General features: G+C 46.6%; 1 protein-coding gene across 1 annotated transcript in view; it reads left to right on the top strand.

The window, feature by feature from the left end:
- The first annotated feature begins 496 nt into the window (after positions 1-496).
- SYNPR (synaptoporin) overlaps positions 497-15,513 on the top strand; it is a 98,212-nt gene continuing 83,195 nt past the window's right edge. The window contains exons 1-2 of the mRNA XM_059480265.1: positions 497-620; positions 715-780. Coding sequence (XP_059336248.1) covers positions 603-620; positions 715-780 — 84 coding nt within the window. The 5' untranslated portion in view covers positions 497-602. The remainder of the gene's footprint in view (positions 621-714; positions 781-15,513) is intronic.

Here is a 15,513-nt window from a genome sequence, read left to right as displayed (position 1 = left end):
ACCCGGGATGCATTAGAACTGTTAAGGCTCTGCTGGGAAATGAGGCCAGGACAACAGCAAGGCAGAAACCGCTGTTCTGCTGTCAAGGAAATGCTCGAAAAAGCGGGAGGGAGCGAGGGCTGAGAGCGCAGAGCTGCAGCCCTGCGGCCGCGGGGGAGACGAGCGAGTCCGTCCCGGGAGGGGCTGAGGGGACGGAAGCGCGCAGGGCAGCGGGGGGGCATCCCTTAAATATTAATAGTTATGTGCGCGCGCTCAGGAGGCAGTTTGTTTTCTCTCTTAAAAAAAAAAAAAAAAAAATCCTGATGCTTTCCTCCTGAAATAAAAAATTTAAAAAACAAAACAACAAAAAAAAATTAACGCAGATTCCCGGGAGGCCAACGCCGCTATCGGAAGCGCGGGAGCGGCGGCGGCCGGGGCGGCCCGTTGGGGGCAGCGGGCGGGGGCCGGGGCCGGGGCGGCTCCGCGGGGCGGCGCGGGGGGCGCGGGCCCCGCCCGGCTGCTCCGCCCGGCCTGCGCGGGGGCAGCGCCGCGCATCCCGGCTGGCGGCGGGCGGGAGGCTCCGCTGGGCTCCGCTCGGCTCCGCTCCGCGGGGCTGCGGCGCCATGGAGGCGGTGGACCAGGTACGCGGGGCGCCGCGGTGAGGGGCGGGCGGGCTGCGCCGCGGGCAGCGCGGAGCGGGCGCGGGGCTGACCCTCCGTCTCTCCCTGCCCGCAGCTCGCCTCCGCCGGCACTTTCCGCGTGGTGAAGGAGCCGCTGGCCTTCCTCAGGGTGCTCGAGTGGGTGAGTGCCGCGCTCGGAGGGGTTTGGGGGGGCTGTGGCCGAAGTGCGCGCACGGCGGAACAGGTGGGAGCTGGGCCGGGCTGAGGGACGGGGACACGGGGGATGGGGACGGGGACTCGCGTCCTACAGCGCTGGGTTTGTGGGTGACCCCCCCTCTATCCGTGTGCTGGCTGTAAACGAATAAAAAAAAAAAAAAAAAAAACCAGCGAGGAAAATAAAATCCTCGTTATGCATTTAGCAAACTTGTCTCTGGGCCGAGCGGGGAAGGAGGCAGATAATTGGTGTGCGGAGCAATGTCACTGTGTGTTGCTCTGATGCTCATTCGTAGTGAAGTCTGCAGGTCAAATGACATCCATCGCCGGTAGGTCTGCGGGAGCAGAGAGCCTCTCTGAACGGAAAGTTCAGAACATGTCATGGAGGATTAATCACATTCCCCTAACGCCGACTGGCTGGGGAATTATGTAAGGCGTGTATTTTGGGGGGCACATCCCTGTGCGGGTGTGTTTATCCACATGTTGGCACCCGTAACGTGCAGCCCGGCCAGGGTGCCTCTGAGGGGGTGTTTTGGTGTGCTGGGGGCAGCTGCTCACCCCAGACTTTGTCCTTGCTCACCAGAAGCAGCTCCTTTTCCCTGCTGGGCACCTTGAAGCATCAGGTCCTGTGGAGTTGGGCAATGGTGATGTGGCGGTGCCATGGCCCGGGACAGGGTGGCCCCAGAGTGGGTCACCTGCACATGGCAGTGGATGGACAAGGTCCCTTGTGTTCTTTGCCCAGAGCTCTGCAAACCCACCCAGCCCTGCTGCTCCTGCCTCAGGGAGAAGTCAGGACATGCAGGGCTGAGCCCCAGGTGCTGGTCTGAGGGTGCTTCAGCCACTGTGCAGCGCTCACTGCGGGGCAGAAGAACAGGAGCAAAGCTGTTCCATAGCAAATAGCTGCTGGGAGCGTGGTCTTTTGGCTGCCTGCCTGATGAGGCTATGTCTGATGGGGCTTGGGAAGTGAGCCCTGCTGGGGAGGACTCTGGGCTGATGGGCATGGGCTGTGTCATCCATTGGGAAAATTGTCTCCGCCCCAGCCAGCGTGTTGGCATCCTTGGGACAGCGATTGGGAACTCTTCTCTTGGCACTTTCCTGCGTCTGTAACTTCTTCCAACAGCCAAATATAAAAGCTGCCTTTGTCACGGTTGGAAGGCACAAGTGGAGCTGCTCTGGCTGCTGCAAGTGCACATTGCCTGTGTGTGTACACAGCAGCACACGCGGCCGTGTGTGCACGGAGCTCTCTGACACGGTCTGAGTGGGACAGCCCTGGGCAAATAAGGGAGTACAGGAAAAGGGTGCAGAGTATGGTAATATTTAAGATGATCTGAGAAGTTACTTTCTATCCATTTGACATGTATGTGTAAGTAGAATTAAGCACAGTTTAGTTTATGGTATTTCACAGTGTGGAAGTAATGTTTTTTTAATATACTTGAAAGCCTTTTTGGATTACTGGAATTCCATCTCTATTCAATTAAACTTACTCTCCTATCTTCCTTCTCTTCTCACCATGCTTCCAAACTGCTGTCCACCTCTCTCTACCATTTCCAGTCCCAGCTAACTGTCCACCTCTCCCTCAGACCCCTTTTATCAGCCTAGCCATAATTTTAAACCTTAAACTCTCAAAAGACCAAATGCTCCAGTCAATTCCGTGTCCTCTTCCATGTCCCCCAGCAGCCTCACAGACCTTGTTGCACTTGATCAGAGCAGTTAAATTACACCCTTATCACCTCCCACTTGAGTCCTAGATTGCATCTGCCAGGGAATAAAGTTCATGGCCCAGCTGGTGACGCAGTGATGCTGGGCGTTGGGTGGCTCTCGTGCCTGGGGGGAGGCTCTGTGGTGCTGCAGCACAGATGGCAGAGCTGTGGGAGTTCCTCAGGAAGGCTGGGAGGGTGGAGGTGGTGCAGCCTGAAAATGTCCTCAGCTTGTCCATGCAGCCCAGCCTTGAATTCTCACTCTCGTGGTATGGGGTGGCTCACAGTGGCTCTGGGGTGAGCACATCCTTATTCCTGAACCACTGCTGCTGAAATCCCTGTGATTGTGGGTGCACACGTTTGTGGGTCTGGAGGCAACTGAAATGGCTTGGAGGTTCCTCAGATGTGAAACTGTAACTGCTGCAGAATTAATCTTCAGGAATGCAGATTCCAGTTTACCTGTAATCTGGCTCAGACATGGACTTCTGTCCCAAGGAACAGGGACCTTATCTGACCTTCTCAGTTTCCTACTTTGATGGTCACCTAACACCCAGAGAGAAGCTGCTGAGATAAGGCTGATTCTTCTGAATATTCATAGCACTGTAATTTGTTTTCATTTGTATTTCCTATGTACACTGTAATCTCATTTTCAGACAAGAAATTGCATTTAGAAGCCATTAAGAAACAACATTGGCTCAGGTCTGGGAAAGGTTAAGAGAAAGAAAAGAAACCAAGAAATCAACTTGTAGCAATTATGCAAGAGTTGCATTTTTTGAACTGTACCTTGGCAATAAAGCGTGTGGATCACAAATCTGAACTTGGAAAAATGCACACAGCTGTACTGGGTGAGGCCTGGGTGTTTCCAGCTTTGAGTCAACTCATGGCATGTGCTGGGGGCAGGGAAGAACTGTACAAAAGCTGTATTTGTTCTTGCTCATCTTCAGTCCCTTGGCTGTTACTCCACAGATCTTTGCATGAGAAGAATGTTCTTCTGAAGCTTATTTCTCAGATAATCCACTGTGGCACTACAACCAGTAGCAATGTCACAAACACTCTTACAACTTCATTTGAAAAATAACTCTCTTATTCGTGCGCCTGACAATAATGAATAAGGAAGGAAGAAAGAGAAGAAATACCTTCATTCATCTCCCTGGATTAATTTCAGTCCTGTGACTCTCTGGATATGTTTAGACTGCTTTTATTGGGGTCTGCAAAAAGTGAGCAAGGCCAGCAAGTTTGTCACTTTTGGTCTATTTGTTTTGCGCTTGCTGCCTCTCTCTCTGGAGCCCTAGAAGAGGAAATTAAGTGGAAAGCAAGGCAATGTGATGGGTATAGGGGCTGCCTGCTGTACTCGGGCTGTTACTGGAAAAATATTTTTGTACAAATGGGAACTTTGTATCCCTAGGCTGTGGAGGGCAGAGGGGGCATGGGTGGTGGTGGGGTGTGTGGGTGTGTATGTTTAATTACATTGTGAATTGCAACAAACAACTTTCCTTCTGCAAACCCAAAGCAACCTGATACTTGTCGGTTTCCTGTAAAGTAACAAGAGCTGCAGTGCCGTCCATAATGTCTTTCCCTGTGTTCCTCCATAAATGTCCATAATGTCTTTCCTGTATTCCTCCATAAATAGCAGGATGCAGAAACTCCACCGTTGTGCCAGTCAGGAGATGCTGTGATTGCCTTGATGGTTATCCATAGGTTGGTGTTTTAAAATACCTTGCAGTGAGCTCCCATCTCCACCAACTTGCAGCTGTGTCTGGGTTGCTATGGGCAGGGGGTATTTTTGGCACAAAGGCCACGCTGCAACTTTGTGTAAGCCAGTGCAGCTTTTATCAGGGCACTTGTGAATCATTTATGTTACAGGACAGATCTTGTGGATGCTATGGCTTTTCTTAATAGGACAACTTGGAAGTGAATGTTACGATGTTCAGTAAACTCAAACGTGTCTGAGTTGTTTTATTTCTTGCCTTTATGCAAAAAAAAAAAAACAAAACATTGCAGGCCTTGCATGATTGGCTTTCATCTCTGCTCATGAGCATCTCCATGGGATGTACCAAAGAGTTCCAAAACACTGGACAACAAATCTCTGGGGGGGATTGGATGAAGGTTATTTGGAAAATCTGCGTGTGGTGCACATGGACTGAGCTAAGCTTGCTTTGCCTCCACGCTGTGATCACTTGACTGGTGAGCCAGGAGAAAGGCCAGGCTGTTGTCAAGCTTGCTGTGATGGTATAGATTCTGAAAGGGTTAGCACCTCCTGCCTTGCACACAGATGTGTGTTCAGAAGGCAGAGGGAAGCTGAATCTTGAAAGACTGATAATAAGTCTTGTCTTTTGTCCTAGTGCTGATTGCTCATCTGGCCGTGGAGTGCTTTTGTTGGATTATATTTGCATGCATATGAATGGACATAAGTAGCTGCGTGCTTTCAAGTGTGCCCTAGAAAAGCCTAGATATCTTGAGATGCTGAAAATAAATGGGGAAGAAATAAGAATGTAATGCTTCCATGAAGCATGTGTGATTAGTAGTTTGCTCTGTCTAATGTATTATGGGTCTGAGATGTTTTATAGTTGCTTGAGACTCTTCACCACATTTGTATATAAGTGTTTGGTTTTTGCATAACCAGAAGGATGCTGGCTACTCTGGTATGGGCAGATACTTAGTTGGTGGAGCAGGTTTATCTTGCTGAAGCTTAATGCTCCTCATGGATGCAGGGTGGAAGAGTTGAGTGTTTGATCTTCTCTACGTACATATTGAAAGAAAAGCCTTTAAAAAAAGTAATATTTCTCATTGCCTGGTGATTTTGCTTGTACAATGCCAGGATCAGATGTTGCATTTAGTGCTGGGTCCATCCATCTTGCTGTGTAAGAAGCATGTACACATGTTTAAAATGTATTGCCAAGTCTTTTGATGTCTGCCTGGGGATGTAAGTACCTAGCTGCTCTTGTAAACTGAATCCCAGTTGCTGCCTCAATGGTCTTGTATGTGTAGTGTCAGGTCAGTAAAACATGTGCCACTAAATCAAAAAATGTAAATCCATTTCTATGGTATTTTAATATTAGAAAGGTAATTACCATGTAACTAACCCTTCTCTGTAAGCTGTCGTTAATTGGATGATTTCTTATAGGCAGCTTAGCATAATGCATGCAAAATACACTGCAGCTCTGGGCAGGCAAAAATTGCCACGATGAACCAACAAGATGTGTGAGCATCCAGGAGACCTGAGCCCTGGGAACAGGCTTCATTTGTCCTTGGCTTTGGGCCTGCAACTCTGAGCACTTACTGGGGCAATCTGCAGACAGGGAACTCTGTCAGATGAGTTATTTTTATTAGGAAGAGCCCAGGAAGTGGATTTTGCTGTTAGACATCAGGTGTGCAATAGGAAGGATCTGAGAGGTTTTTGTAGTCTCACTGAAGCAGATGTGGAAGCCAAATGTCACTCTGCCAGTGGGACTGGCATCAAGGCAGCACAAGCACTGGCAGTGCCTACCTTGTGGTCCTAAAATCTCAACTACTGTGAGTCTCTTGATTCTGAGACCTCTGGCTTTGATAAAAGATACGGTTTTAGATCAAGGTAGCAGAAAAAGATGGGAGCTCTAAAGACTGAAAACCCAGAACACAATTGAAAGAACAGGAAATCTGCCTTGTGGTCCCATGTTTTATGCAGTTTGCAGAGAGCTGACTGCTTTGCTGTTCACATCCATCATTATCTGCATGCATATCTGGTTGGAAACTGAGAACTCTGCTTATCAGCAAGTTGCTGTTAAAATGGTACAAATGCTGATACAGGGAAGAGAAAAGGTCAGCAGTGCCCGACCACATTGCAAATAAATGACATCTTTCATCTGGAAAATGCCTACCATTTTCCATTTTAGGACCATGCTGTGATCACGGAAGAGCTGATTTTAAAAGGTCAGCTAATAGTTCATTTAAATCCTGATGTTTCTCAAACAGCCCAGAGTGTGACCTGGTATAAAATAATTATGTAGGATTAGCACATATGGTTGAGAGACAGGGATCCAGGAGCAAAACTTTTTGGAGTTTCATGCTGCTGCTTGGAGGTTCCTGGGAGAAACTGGTGAAATCTCATGGCAAGCCATTTCAATGGCTGCTCTTATGTGAGTGTGGCTGTTTGAAGCATTAGGAATAGAAGATGAGAAAAGAGACTCATTAATGCTAAATTTGATTATATATGCAAACCAGGTTTCTATGAAAAGAAGAACAAAAATGATCTGACTTTCAAACTAGCAATAAGATGTGTGCAGATAGAGGGTTCTGCTATTAGACAAACACAGTTAAAGTCTCCTTGACAATTTTTATGAGGGCGATGTTTCAGTCATCACTCCTGTAAATCAGCATCTGCATAATTGGAGCTCCGGGTAAAAGCCCTGCATGTTGACATCTCTGGATTCAGATGTTGCAGTTGGGAGAGGACAGGCTTGGAGATGCTTCTGATGAAACCCTTTTTATCATTTGGATGCTCGGGTCTCTGGCTTAACCTGCATTCATGGCACTGTGTGTGGTCCCAAGGGGCAGGAGGTGTTGCTTGGTGAAGTTCTCCATTCTGCTCCGGGGGACAGGACCTTGTCCTGAGCAGGGAAAGAGGAGAGAGAGGCAGACAGAGGTGACCCTGGGCTCTGCACAGGGCTGCCTGAGCAGACAAAGCTGCACCTCTGCAAGCCCAGCTTTCCCCTTGGGCACTGAGTAAAAATGCTTTGTAGTATGGGCCTGGAGTGCAGTGTGGAAAACAGCACTTGGCTGTCTGTCTGCCCAGCCCAGCAGCTGCCAGAGGGGTCTGCATGGATTTTACTCCCAGGGGAGTCTACAGAGTGCTGTTTAGAACATTATAGAAAGGCATATATATACAGTGTGGAGATGCTGTGTTTAAGGTGTTTGTTCAAAGTGGCATATGTGCTGCAAAGTGTGACATTGTTGCTAAGGTGACAGCTTGCTTGCTTTTTGGCAAAAGCATAAGAATACTGAATATAGGCAAACTATAAGCTTTTCCTTTAATTTGCACAGTTTTATCTTCTGGTTGTGATAGAGACTTCTCAGGTTTGTGTTTGGGAGCATTGTCTTCCCATTCTGAATACTTCACTCAGTTATAAAAGCTAATAGTGCTTCCCATTCTTAAGGGAACTCCTAAATCACATAAAATTATGGGAATTCCAATTATTATAATTGTAGATTTAATTTATGTCATTGAAAGGCTTTGATATATAATATTTATTGAAGCAAGGAAGCATTCTCTAAGAATATTTTATATAAACAAAAGTACTAGGTGTTGTGTCATTAGCAGCCTATAGATGCAGGCACATCCCTGAGTGCATACTCCAGATTTTTGGATGGGGCATTTGCACTCATTTGCAAGTGCTCAGCTGGAATGGATGGTGTGGGGAGAGAAAACTCCTGTGGGTCAGGCTCAGAGGTTGTTTGTGGTGGGAGGGAGCAGAGTCTTGTGTTGGACAGCCTGGGTTCTGCTGTGGTGAAGTATTTTCATAATGCTGCCAGGGGAGGAGGATCAGCAGAGGATTAGACTGGTGTGGCCCCTAAGGAGAGAGGGTTTTCCAGATGAGCAGCCATCTGTGGCATGAAGCAAATGTTATGAACCTCAGTGTTGAGAGCAGAGAAGAAAGGTCTCACAGGATGAATGTCAGCTTTGGCCCTTAAAGCAGAGGGGTAGGGGCATGACCCAGGAAAAGCTGAAGTAATGTGCTCATTGCCCTTTATTGTTTTAACTTTCCTTTTTTTTTTTTTCCCCCAATGTTCTAATGGAGGGATAATTGTGTTTCTCTGAGCAAGCTCTTCTGTCTGTGCCTTTTCCAGAATGCCTTAGCATCTGGGAGAAGGCTGTGTTAGAGGCAGAGCCTGTGGGAGCTGCTGAGCAAATACTGTGGGGAGCAGCAAGTGCTGCAGCCTGAGGCTTGGGACAAACACTGTGGGGAGCTCTGGGGGCTCCAGGGCCTGGATAAGTGCTGGTGCAGATGTTCAGCCCAGTTTGGCAGGGCCATTGCAAGGCAGAAGCTGGTGAGGATGTTTTCAGTGATCAGACATGACACAGGGAGCTTTTGCTGGACTGGAAAAGCCACTTTGATAAGAAGACCCCATCCTAGTCACTAAAATGCGCAGGAGGGAGGTGGTGTTAAGGAAGCAGGAGAAAAACTGAAGCAGGAAGATTTTAATGAAGTTTTATCCATTTTCAATGGAGAGGTGAACAATCCCAGACCTGCTGTCAGAAATAAATCTGATTTGACTCTTGCAAAAGTCCCAACCTGTCAACTTGATCTTTATTCTATGAGAAGTACCAGAGCCTGCTGTGAACAGCCTGACTGAATATTCACCAGAAGTACTCAAAACTCGGAAGTATTGAGGGTGAAATTCTGCCCAGAAGATTTCAAAATGAAGTGCTAACCAACATCAGCAAGATCATTGATACATCAGGAAGTAAATTATAGTAACAGCTCTATAGTAGCTCTTTGAATTTCTAAGAGAAGTTTATTGTGTTTGTCCTCAGTCTTCTCTTTTCCTGATGTTAATGCTCTGCCCTCCTGTGTAATTTCTCAGGTGATGCAAATCCAAAGTATCTTTGGCTTGAAGTGATATACCTCAGTTTAAATCTATTGTCATGTGCATGTTGGGTGCTTGTGTTGGGGCCCCATGTTTGACACTGCATCTAACAATCTTCATATTAGGTGAAAAGCCTCTCTAGCATCCCCCATAGTATTAAAGAAGTAGCAAAATCTTCCTTTCTAGGTTCCCAAAAACCAAGGAGACATCTGGCTTCTTGGTTCAGCCTCTCTGAGGTGGGCTGTATGGTCTGTGGCTGCCTTAAGTGTTCAGCCCAAAATACCCCAGCAAGCCAGGAAATATCTTACAGTTATCGAGCAAGCAAACTTGAGCATTGCTTGGACTGTTTTCAGAATAATCTTCTCCCTGGCTGTGTGCTGGAGGTGTGCTCAAAGCAAAACCAAACAAGACAAGGCCCCCATCTGCATGCATGCAAGTCTAAAACCACATTGTTTTGTACCCCTTCTCCGCCCCACACAAAGGTCATGTTGCACACAAAACACCCCTTCTTTGCATCAGTTTTTTACCCCATTTCAAACAGCCTTTGTATGGAGGGAAGGGTGTTTTGAACATGGTTGAACATGGCAAGGTCACACCTCCCTGCTGGGACTGTAAGGGGGAATGATGCTCTTGGGTGTATCTTGTGCCCAGCCCATTGGGCTTAGGCTTGATACTGGAAATTGGCTTATTACTGCACAATATGTATATAGCAACAATTATCCTTTGAAGCTGAGTTTCAGTTTCTCTTAGTGGTTTTTTAGGGACTGTGCTTGAAAGCCAAAGCAAGCGTGGGATTCCCCCACCGCCGAATCCAGCGGCTGATGAATCCGGCAGGGCTCTCCGGATTGCCATCTCCAGGGGCAGTCAGCGTGCTGGGATGGAATTAGGACCCGGTTTGAAAGGAGATGCCTGCCAAAAAATTAAACAATGGATGCCTTCCTGTTTAATTTTAACATTTTAATTAAATTCTTCGCTGCTGTGTGCCTTTGATCTTGGTGAGCTGATGCACATGGCGTGTGCTGTTGTGTCGTCGCAGCATTTTGTTCTAATCTTTCACGCAGATGCAAGGATGCATTTGAGGGTGGATAAAAGTGCAAAAGCTGCTCACTGCCAAGTGCTGAGTGCATTGCAGGCTGCCTTTTCCAACTGGTGACCCACGGGCATGTGGACAGAGGGATTACTCACAAGTGTGGCTCAGTGGAGTTTCTCTCTAAACATATTCACTCCATTTTTTAATCTTCTGTGAGCGGTGCTACAAGAAGAGTTTCCTTGATGGAATTACTCATTGAGAGGGTTGATGCCAAGAATGAAGATTTTATTGTGAAAGGAATTTAATTTCAGGTGGAATAATTAATAAACTTTGATTTTTCAGTCAGAGAGCAGAAGCAATGCTGTGTGTTGTATATTGGGCACATCCATCGATTAATCCCAGCCAAGTGCTTGGTTTGGGAGCATTTGGCAGGCAGCTGGCTTTCCTTGCAGCCAGGCACAGAGCAGCAGGAAAGGTATTGGAAGGAGTTTCCTTGTGGATTATAGGCTGGGGCAGGTGATTAAGGATCATGTGGAGTATTTGTCCTTTGTGGTTTGGGTTGTACCTAAAATGTCAGGGAAGAAGCTGTCATTTTGCTATATCAAGAGGACTCATTGGTAGAGCTGCTTTGGGAAAAGAAATCTCATTTACTTGAGGGAAAAATAATTCTTAATCTCAATTTCCTTTCAAAACTAGGACTTTGGTGAGATCATGAATGGAGGAATATTTGTGACAGAAGCTACAATATTTCAAGAGAAAATATTTCTATAAAGAGATATTCTCCACAGAAATGGTTGTATTCTCCTCTTCTGCACACCTTGCTGAGGTGCCCCAGGCTCAGTCCTTCTGGAGGGGTCAGTGATGGGGCCCTTTTGCCCATTGGAATGGTTTAGTGTGGCTGTGGCACCTGATTTCCAGAGCAGGCACAGGGTGAGAAGCCAACCCAAACTCACTGAAGGCACAACGCTGGTGTTCCCAGGGTTGATGTTGCAAACCCTTAGCACTGGCACTTAGAAAAGGCAAGATTTTTTTTCGAGAGATGACAACTCTTTTGGGAAAAGACAATCCCAAAAAGACAATTGGTTGAAAATCGTCATCTGACATGTAAGTCCACGAATCCATGCTGGTGCTGTAGCCTATGCATGTACTGTGTGCCTAGCCCTTTTTCTGGCCAGCTGTGGAGTTTTTCAGAGCTGTGCAGGGGCACTAGAATCCCCTCAGCAGAGCACCAGCACTCCTGAGCCCCCGTGTTTTGCTGCGCGGTCCCGGGGCTGCGGTGGCAGCCTGTCACTCGTGGCAGGCAGCTCGGTGAGAGGGCGCCTGTTCCAGCACAGAATCTGTGCCTGTCCAGATTGTGAGGCCCTGGCAGGCAGCAGGAGCTGGCTCCACGGCGGGCTGACATATGCAGGGGATGCTGGCTGTGCCACGGGGTACGAGCCTCCTGCCACTGCTGCTGCCCAGGCAGGGATGATGCCATGAAAATCAGCTCCTTGCCCATGTCCCAGCGGTGGTCCCCACTGCAGGGACCAAGTGCTGTCACTGCTTTTTTGTCTTTTCTCTTGTTTTCATCCTTTCCACCATGGCTTTCACAGCAGAATGACAACAGGAGATGGAGACGAGATTTGGGTCTCATGGCAGAACTGATCCAGCACAGCTTGTGTTGCTGAGAAATCAAATGGAAAAGCTCTTTCTGCCATGCAGCTCACCATGGCATAGTTCAGTCATTTCTAAAAATGGCTTTTTCCCTCTTCAAATTTGTGTGCTCGTTAGTGCTGGCCACCCATGGGTGCAGCTTTGTTTGTTCGTGCAGCTGGAGGGGCTCTCACAGAGCTCATAAGTGTTCATTGTGCAGCTCAGTGCCCCAAAAGTAGTGACTCAGCAGTGATCAGACATCTCTCATGGGACAAACAGTTCCCAGCTATTCCCAAATTGCGCTGAAACCCGTGTGTCACTGGGCTGCCAAGAGGCAGGGCTTGAGTACCCCACATCTGTATTGCTTCTGCACAGAGAGATTGCTGAGCATGTCCTGGGTTTTAGGACAAGAGTATTCTTGCTTCGTTTAAAAGAGAAATTTTTTTTTTTTCTGGGGATTTTTACACTCCACCCCATGATGCGCTTTGGGATGCATTCAGCTTTCTCTTCTGAATAGGGCTCCAGATGATGGAAATAAATTATCATAAATTAGAATAGATTGCACTCTTCAGCATCTCTACATCTGTCATTATGTTTCTTTAACAGTTCAGTTTAACATTTATACACACTCTGACAGCAGCTACTGGTGTGTATGCTATAAATATTGGCTTGCAGAAGACATTAATGGAGTTTAGGTAAACGTTTGATGCCGCTGAGATTCTGTTCCATATGGTGGTATGCAGAAAAATCAGATTCTACATGCCACATATAATGGTCATGTATTCCTATGGATTGGCCTCCTAGCATTGCAGCAGCTCACTGCCCCACCAAGAAAGCACAGGTGCCTCCAAAGAGGAAGGTGAGATTCTTGCAGTCTATTCTGATTTTTACCACCTGTATTCATCTGTGATATTTAAAGCCAATGTACAGCATGTAGAGATGGGAAGTGCTTATGAAAGAGACATCTCAGAGAAGCAGCAATCAGGCAACAAGATGTAGGAATGCTCTGCTTTGAACATGTCACCCATGGGATTTTCTGGCCCAGGTGCCATTTTGTTGTCAGTAAATGAGTGAAAACTTTATGCATTGGTTGGTCAGAGTTGCTAAACCTGTAATATTTTGCTCTACCTCTGATGCAACTATCACCGAAACTGCATGGAGGGAGGGTGGCATGAGGGTTTGGGGAGTCTGGCTTGTATCCCTCTGACTTATAGGAGGACAAACAGCTGAGACCATCATGACAAGAGGCAGGAAGCAATATATTCTGGTTCCTCTAGTGTTCCTTCTGCAGTTCAACAGAATTTGGGTGTCTCCCAATTATGGTGTCTCCAATAGGTTTGGGGTTTTTGGTTTGCTGGCTTGGTGGTTTGTTGTTGTTTGGTTTTTTTCTGTTTGGTTTGTTGGTTTTGGGTTTTTTTGTTTGTTTTTTTTTATTTTATTTTGCTAATTGCAACACTTTAATTAGTGTGGTCTGGTGATGTGGCTGTGTCCTCTGCAGTTACTCTGATTTACTTTCAGGCTGGAAGGAAGGTAAGAGGGCAGCTGGGGTAAAGCAGCCCAGCCCCTGCTCCTGATGTGGGGCTCTGGAAACATCTGGCTGGTGCTGGCCTGGGGCACATCTGCTCCAGAGAGCAGTGCCTGCTGCATTTGCCCCTGTGTAATGCAATGTAAGTAATGAGGCAGCCACAGTGTACAAACTGACTCAAAGCAGGGCAATCTGAGGAGAAAGCGCTCTTCACACTGTAAATTGCTAAAGGTCTTTGTGATGCCAGTGAATTAAAAATCTGAGAAGAAAAAACCCTCCAGTGCTGTAAGTTCAAGATGAATCTTTTAAAAGCTGCTGGTGGAGAGGGGAAGAGATAACTTATCTGAATGGAAATGCATTTAAACTCTGTATTTTGTACAGCTCTGTTGCTGCTAAGCAAACAGTGTGTTCCCTGTCACTTGGAGAGCTGGAGACATTTTTGTGTAGACTGAATAGGTTTCTGTGTTGATGTTACCCCTTTTGATCTTAATAATTAGTCAGGTTTTCAGTCCTTTGCAGGTTATTCCTTTTAAAATGAGTTGCTTCAGATGATTTGGTGATTCACTCTTATTTATTCACACTGGCAGTACTGAGGAGCCTGGTGTGCATCCTGTGAGCATCTGCAGCCACCTGCCCCCTGACTGGGCAGAAACCCCTTTCTTACCTTTGAGTTTCCAGGTTTTATTGCTGTTCTGACTGCTTGTATGGTTCTTCTGCCTCAACTTTCTTCTGCTTTTTTGCTCCTGTGGAGGGAAAAAAAAAGTTTTGTGAAACCGTTAGCAAAATCTTTCTGCCCAGAGCAAAACCTTGCCCGTGAATTTCCTTTGAATGCTTACTTGTGTCTGAGCTTGAGGCTGGCATTTAGGTCTCTTGAATGGGGTTTTAAAGGAAATAAACTGTACTTAAAGAAGGGCAGCATTTACATTGGCCTGATGCTAAAGACATTTTAGCCCAGCCAACGAGATTTTTTGGTGAGCCTTGGTCCCGCAAGGAGCCCTTCAGCCTTCTCCAAGCTGTCAGAGAAGCAGGACTCTGGGGAGCAGTGTCAAAGCATTGAAACTCTTTTATCATCGTTTGTTGTGTTTGTTTTTGCATCTCTTGATTCTTGTAGGACTGGACAATTTATATCTGCAGTCTGGGTGCAGCTAGGGCAGGTGTGGGTTTCTCCATGATGCCCTAATATAAGCATGCAGAATTTGGGAAGGAATGTGCAGTGAGAGGAAATTCATGTAAACAATCTGCATTGGATCACTTGTCATGAGGATATATCTTTGAATTATGTATTTAATTAACTGCATTAAAAAAAAATTATCTCTCATCTACACTGTAAGGATATTTTTGGCTGGAGAGGACAGAAAGGAGCCCTTATTCTGGATGAGTTTTTCTGTTTGTTTTCAAATACACATTATGTTCTCATAGGAAAGAAGTCTGTGTACTTCTTTTTCATCAAACCTTTTAGCTTTCACATATGGCTGACATTCATCAATTCTAAAGCTGTTTCTTTTAAGCTTTCTACCCCCACTGTAAACCTGGAGATGACCTGCTCCCAGTTCCTGCTGTCACCTGTCCCTGGCTGAAACGCCCTTTGGGGTAGGACGGGAGTAAAGTCACACTTTTTGCATTCCAATCAGTGCTGGATCTCATAGAGTTTAAAAATATCGCAAGTGAAAAAACATGGATGTGAGTCATACAGAAAGCACCCTTCATTTCTCAGGAAGTAAAAATATCAGAAAAACACATTCTTCAGATGTTTTCTCCTGTTGAGAGGTAGCCACATCTAAGATTTCTGTTTGAAGTGTTGAATCACAAACATTGGTTCCCTGCTGTCACAGTGACCACTGGGTGCAGGAGAGGCCTGTTAAACATTAACAGCTCACACTGCCCGAGCTACATCGGCCACGAGGGGCTGGGTGGGCTTTGCATGAACACCAAAATGTGGAGAAGTCTGTGATGTCAATTCTGGGCCAAGATACTCCAGTGCTCAATCCCATCTGCAGTGAATGCCCCACTGCTGGAAAGTTCTGTGCTCTCTTTGGAGCCAAACACTCATCCCCATCTAACACATGTGGTGTCATATTCCAGGGCAGCATATCTGCATTTTGGGGGAGTGAGCTCTTTCTTTTCAGTCATTGCCTTTACTCCTCAGGGGCTGCAAGACCATGGTTTTGTATCAGCTTGTTTAGTGGTATTCGTGAAGCAAACGTGTTTTAAAATGCATATGCATTTCCCTCTGTTTTTACAAGATTAATATTT

Source organism: Ammospiza nelsoni, chromosome 11 (genome assembly GCF_027579445.1).
Source record: "Ammospiza nelsoni isolate bAmmNel1 chromosome 11, bAmmNel1.pri, whole genome shotgun sequence".
In the NCBI taxonomy this organism is placed as follows: Eukaryota; Metazoa; Chordata; class Aves; order Passeriformes; family Passerellidae; genus Ammospiza; species Ammospiza nelsoni.
The sequence above is the reverse complement of the archived record's forward strand: the minus strand, read 5'-3'. Positions and strand labels throughout refer to the sequence as shown.